At 33.1% G+C, this 7038-nt stretch overlaps 1 protein-coding gene across 1 annotated transcript in view; it reads right to left on the minus strand.

Moving 5' to 3' along the window:
- The window catches only part of LOC107664975 (tight junction protein ZO-2-like), a 33299-nt gene that overhangs the window by 20310 nt on the left and 5951 nt on the right, over window positions 1–7038 (minus strand). The window contains exon 6 of the mRNA XM_016455679.1: window positions 6130–6283. Coding sequence (XP_016311165.1) covers window positions 6130–6283 — 154 coding nt within the window. The remainder of the gene's footprint in view (window positions 1–6129; window positions 6284–7038) is intronic.

Below are 7038 nucleotides of genomic sequence, written 5' to 3' on the forward strand. Positions count from 1 at the left end.
GACCTTTGGTCATCTTGTGGTGAGTTGGAATGGGACGACTCAATCTCCGAAATATCTGAAAGAAACAAAAGTCTACAATGAGAAGCAATGGACTTTACTTCAACTCCTAGGACAAGAAAGAGACGAGGCCCAGAAGAGACAGAATTAAATGGACCCACAACCACAGAAAACAGACCACCGTGTTACTGTCGACTTGGTGTTAATTGGCCAAGATCTGCCCCGTTATAACTATCACTTCTGCTTATACTGTATATACTGTGGTTTTATTTGACCACAGCATATCCATGCCTTTTTGACCAAAGACACAACCCAAATCGTGGAGATTTACAATGCCTATGTGACTCAAATGCCCAGAATTTCATAAAGCTGTCGTGGAGAGACTAATAGCAGCGTTATACAGAGGCAGAAGGTGTGTCGGACAGGTGTGATTAATCTTTAGGAACAGAACACCCTGAGAGAGGCAGAGAAAAAGGACAGACGGAAGTGACATCTATAGAAACTGTCTTGGAAAGCAGAGATGTGTGCAAAAGCAGCTAGTGCTTGCATACATTGACACTATATTGATAGTTAAAGGAATAGTTCACCAAAAACAAAAACGAAAATTGGTCACCATTACTCACCCTCATGTCATTCCAAACCTGTCTGACTTTTTTCTTCTGTGAAACATAAAATTGGAAGAATCTGAAGACTTTACTGATTCATGTTTAAACCAAAAAACATTGGATTCACTGAGTCAGTAAAACAACCGAGGATGTGATCAGTATGATTCGTGAACGAATCATGCAGTCTGATTTGTAGACTATTTTGACCAGTTCACCTTGAAAGAATCGACTCAAAAGAAACATTTGAAATGAGAAGATTTTGAAGAAGTCTTCACTGGTTTATTTTGGAGCAGTTAAATCAAGAATCATTGCATTTACTGAGTCAGTCAAACAGCTGAGAACCGAATTAGTCTGATTTGTGAACGAATCATGCAGTCTGATTTGTAAACTGTTCATTTTGAAAAGAATGATTTACTCTTGAATCAGACATTCTCAAGTTCAACTCAGTGAATCAATGATTCAATTTCAGCATTTCTTGAGTTAGCAGCTCATATATATTTACTACTTTTATTATGCTTTTGTGTCATGTCCTATAGAAAATATCTGCATGAACGTTCTCCTAAATATTATAATTTTTGCTACACAAAAGAGAGTATCACAGGTTTTGTAACAACATGAGGGTGAACTATTCCTTTAATTTCCCATTCTAGAGCTCTACTTTGTCCAGGATAGTTGGGAATTATTTGATTACAAGTAAAACCAACAAGAAGCAGAGCAAGGAAAATGAAGTATCTCCCTGAAAGAGAAAGCAGGACAGAAGTAGTGACGGCCGGGGAGGAAGAAAAGAGTTACTGTGTGGTCTGCTGGTGATCTAAGTGCATGTCCAGTGCGTGGCCGCTGGTGGGCGGAACCCCACGACTGTCCTCCAAATCTACAACACACTCCATCCATAACAGAGCAAAAGGACACTACCGCCCACCTGCTTCAGAGCTTGGGGGGCTTAATGCTCAGAGCTAACAGAGTAAACACAGATAAATATGCTCACATCACTGTCTGCAGATAAACAGAATATAATGCACAAAATTGGTAAAATTTTTGACTCGGGAGAAATCTGTAAGTGATGCATGTTTAATTGTTTAGATCTTATTTGATTTGAAGTTTTTTTGATTTGAAGGATTTTTTGAAAATTGAAAACCACAAAAACATTTATGAAATAAATGAAAAAATAATAATAAATATATGATAACATAATTATATAATATAGAATTCTTCACTATTTAAAAAATAAATACATTTTTAAAAATGCATTAAATAAGACAATGCAAAACAGAAGACTTTTATCCTTAATGTTTACATGCACAAATTTCCCTTGCTCCAAATTAAATTCCATCTAACTGTTGATTCCATATCCTATGTTTATATGCACCCTAAAATCTGCAATATAATGAAAACATCTGTTTACATGTGATAAATGTGACCCAGGACCACAAAACCAGTCATAAGGGTCAATTTTTTGAAATTGAGATTTATACATCATCTGAAAGCTGAATAAATAAATAGCTTTCCATTGATATATGGTTTGTTAGGATAGGACAATATTTGGACAAGATACAACTATTTGAAAATCTGGAATCTGAGGGTGCAAAAAAATCTAAATATTGAGAAAATCACCTTTAAAGTTGTCCAAATGAAGTTCTTAGCAATAGACATTACTAATCAAAAATTACGTTTTGATATATTTTAGGGTAGGAAATTTACAAAATATCTTCATGGAACATGATCTTTACTTAATATCCTAATGATTTTTGGCATAAAAGAAAAATCAATAATTTTGACCCATACAATGTGTTTTTAGCGGTTGCTAGAAATATATCTGTGCTACTTAAGACTGGTTTTGTGGTCCAGGGTCACAAATCTATTCTGAACTAAATTTCTGAGCATGTCGTGCAAGAGCGGCATTAAGTAAGTGTTATGATATCATAATAGCAAGAAGCTTGTAAGTCCTGTAAAGAAGATTCAGCATCACTTCAGTGCGTAACTGGAAAGTTTGCTTTTCTAAAATGATCCCAAGAAAGCTTTTTTCTCATGTTGCTAAATTCATTTAAAAGGAAAATCAGAAGAAAATCATTAATCATTTATTCAGATGAAGGAATTTTATCTTTTTCTCTAACTGTTTACTAAAAGGCTTTTCATTTTGCTTAGGCTATCTGTCAGATTATTTATGGATTATTAGGCTGCATGTAAATGTAGTGTCTGAGGAGTATCAGGGAGGAGCAGGGAGCTGGTGTTTTCCAGGCTGTGGGGGAGAGAGGTGTGTTTCCATCTGTTGGGTGGGGATGAAATTACAGTCTGTCTCTTAAGAGGGGGAGGACAAACCACAGAGAAGAGACAGCTGTGTGTACATTCCCTGAATACAACCCAAAACAGCATGAAGAGAATGACAGAGTTTGACACTCTCACTCACTCACTCACTCACTCACTCACTCACACACACAAGATCATCCAACATCTCAATGTGTGTGTATTTGCTTTAAATTTAACCTTTCCCCCCAGAGAAATTACATAAAAAAAAGAATACATAAATAAAAAATCATTTGAAAAAAGGGAAGTTTCATGAAAAAAATTGTAAAAAATTAACACACACACACACACACACACAATAAAACTATTACATATTTTAACATTACATAAATATAACATTAAATTCAACAAATACATAAATACTAAGATACCGTAATACTAATACTAATTGCGTAGTAATTATATTTAATATAAAATATAAAGGAAAATCTAAATTATTTTTTTCATCACACCAACAAATGGAGACTTAAGAAAAATTATTAGTCAAAAACACATTAAAAGCATTATTAAAAAATGTACTGGTATAATAATATTGATATATATTGTGAATATTCCTTATTTCGCTCCGATTAATTAGTGACTAAGAATAAATATGCCACATACAGTGTGTTTAAAAGACAACATCAAATCAGAATTGACCTATTCATTTTTTTAACCCTTATCCCTGGTCTTATTTTATTTCCTTAAAAGAAACCACATTTTTATTACTTAAATAGCACAGCATACTTCATAGCAATCGAATCAAATCCAACACCGCACACCCACCCTACATTCAATATACTGTTTTACACATAAATATGTTGCATTACGGAAGTTAAATGTGTTGTGAATGCATGTTGTCTTTAGACGCAATCACCTGAATTTCCATAGAACTATGAAAGACATGAACATACTGGAGTGAATGCCAAATAAATGAGGATAAAGACACAAGGGACAGCGCTGATTTCCAACAGTAAGCCTTGAGCATCACAGTTCAACCTATCCAAGCACGTTACGCTAGCAAAGTCATGGCTTCTTGAATACAATGAACAATAAAAATGAAGAAATAGCTGAAAGCCGGCTATCACATTATCTAGTCAAAATGAAAAGTAGTGCAGAATGGCGCATACGAGGCAATGAACAGTACGTGCTGCATTTTTATGGCAGATGTGTAAATCACATCTTGATTCTACTTCTCCAACCGCACACAATGCCTACGGTGACTCATTTTCCAACGCCGTTGAATACATACATAAAGTTTTAATGCATGAAGCTGTACCACCCAGCCCCACTCGACAAGCGGATGCTTTTTCTGTACTGAAATGTACTTCTTTCCACCCGCATTTAACACCTCGAGGATGGTAGATCTGAAAAAGCCATACGATATCCAGCTGTCCCACCCTAACAACAGCTGAAGAGTATGAAATAGCATCTGAGAGACTGTGACACCCTTCCAGACAGAGTTTCTCTGCCAAGATTAAATAAGTCACCACCACACAGACATAACATTGAGTAGACTTATTTATTGATTAAAGAAGGTATTAAAAAAGAAGGTTAGCATCAAAATATAAGAGCACAGTGTGAAAGTTTTACAGGTTTGTTGAGGAACAGTCATGATTAAAGATTAAAGGCAACCAGACTTTATGTTGTGTCTCTGCAGTCCGTCAGCTAAAAGTATGACATATCTGTATTATCTGTAAAAAGAGAACACAAAAATAGCATTTCTGTTGTAAGCATGCGGTTTGCTTTTTCTCATTTAAGCGCATCTTTCTGGTGTTAAAATATTCTTTGTGTTCAAGTGTAAACAATGGTGTCTATGTATCTGATAGCAGGGTTAAGATCCCTGCTATTAACATCCATATATGTCCATGTATCTTTCAAAACAATTAGAATAAATTAAATACATTAATAAAAAAACGAGTATATTATAGTTAGCTAAAACTGAAACTAAAACCATAAAAAGCATTTATTGCTTGAAATAAAAAATGTGAACTGAAATAAAATAAAATACAAAAAAAAACAACTTTATTCCAGCTACATTTCTCATTTTAATTTGAGTTTAACTTTATGAGCCAAAATAACTAAAACTTAAGTAAAAAGCAACAAAACGATATAAACATACATAAAAACTAGTAAAAATGGAAAAAATACAATGATTTAACTACAATTAAAATTAAAATGGAATTTTTTTTTATTTAAATCAATGTACATTTAATTTATTTATTTATTTTCATAAATTGTTTTATTTACATTGTTTAAAAAATATTAAAAAAATTAATCATATATAATAATAATAATAATAATACATATTTTAATATAATATAACAATACAATAAAAATATTATTTAACAAATAACAAAATAAACATAAATTTTTACTGTATTTGAATTTATACTATTTGAATCAATTTAGATGATGTGAATTGTAATATATTATGGCTTCTGCTTTTTGATCTGACTGACATTTTCTTTAAAACTGCATCTATCAACTGAAGTTTCAAAAAAAGATTTAAAAATTGTATGCATTGTCTGGAATAAAAAATATGTGCCACTATCAAAAATGTAACTGGATCTTTTAACTGAAAAGTAAGACTTTTTTTAACACAGCTGCTATATTGAGTGTTGCGATTCCTCCCATTGGTTTTTCTATAAATGGTTTGTCCCACTATACTGTCTCTGATGTGGTCCACTAGTGGGCAGATCACCCGAGACGGATGTTAATAGCAGATATAAATGGGGGCTGTAAATCTCAGCTCTTTGCTAAAAAGCCACAGTCTGTATCTGACAATACAGTCTTGTAATTTCTAAATGACTACGTGTTCCTGTTAAATATACTATCAATCTATACTGTAACTATACAGCCAGAGGAAGTTTTATTACCCGTGTCCAACTGCATTAACACTGCATCACCTCTATAGAGGACCAGACTCATTAAATCCATGGCATATAGTTGAAATTATGCCACTGGATGATAACCCTGCTCTGATACAGAGAGTGACAAATTGGGTTTTGTGCTTCAATACTCATATCGAGTCTATTAATAGTGATTCACATAATTAACGGTAATTTATTACAGCCTCAGCGCCTAGCGAATGTGTACTTGATATTACTAATCTGATTTATCCGAGCCAATTCACGCTACCTGCTTTTAATTAGTGTGGTGTTGGAGAGCAAACAGCCAGAGGGTGAGCAGCACGGCTCAGGAAGCGCTGTCTATGAACAAATGCAGTGTGATAGGAGGAGCTTACCGTCAGCCTCAGAGTCGCTGTCTGCCAGGGCAGGAATGCGCACCAGGATCTGTCGGTGGTCTCTCTGGACCACCAGTTGCAGCTTGCCCCGTGATTTCTCAATCAGCTTGCCGGCGTCACTCAGAGAGAGGTTCTCAGTCACCGTCCCGTTGATCTAGAAAAAAACAGACAGAGACATATCATTACTGGTTTAAGTCTGATGTTAAGGAGTTTGAGTGGAGTTGTGTGAACGGTTGATGGATATATACAGTATCTCACAGAAGTGAATACACCCCTCACATTTTTGTAAATATACTGATAAATCGTTATTTTCTGTGATTAGAACAAAATAAATTGTAATTATTGATTACTTCCCCGATACTGTATTTGCAAATAATATTAATTTAAATGAGTAGACTATATTAGAATATAATATTTAGATCCAAATATGTCCATGTACTTTTTAAAACTACTGGAATAAATTAAATAAATACATTTAAAAGAAAAAAAATCAGGGTTATTATAGTTAACTAAAACTGAAACCATACAACGGTTAAAAAAACAAAATTCATGTTAGTTTAAATACAATAAATGTTAACTGAAATAAAATATATAAAAAAAAGTTCTCAACATTTCTAAAAAAAATTATTATATTAAAATATATTTAGAAATTACACATTTACATTTATTATATTTTATTACTTTCATTTTATTTTATATTACCTATTTACATAGTTTATTAAGTAAAACATGTATTGCAAAATAATGTAAATTTACTGTATTACATCAATTGTTTATGTCATTAACTATCTTTAAACTATGTGAAATCATGAATATATTATTTATTTTATTTTTATTTATTTAGTCATTTATTAGACGCTTTTATCCAAAGCGACTTACAAATGAGGACAACAGAAGCAATCAATTGTA

This window comes from Sinocyclocheilus anshuiensis, unplaced genomic scaffold, assembly GCF_001515605.1.
Source record: "Sinocyclocheilus anshuiensis isolate Anshui unplaced genomic scaffold, SAMN03320099.WGS_v1.1 scaffold363, whole genome shotgun sequence".
NCBI lineage: Eukaryota > Metazoa > Chordata > Actinopteri > Cypriniformes > Cyprinidae > Sinocyclocheilus > Sinocyclocheilus anshuiensis.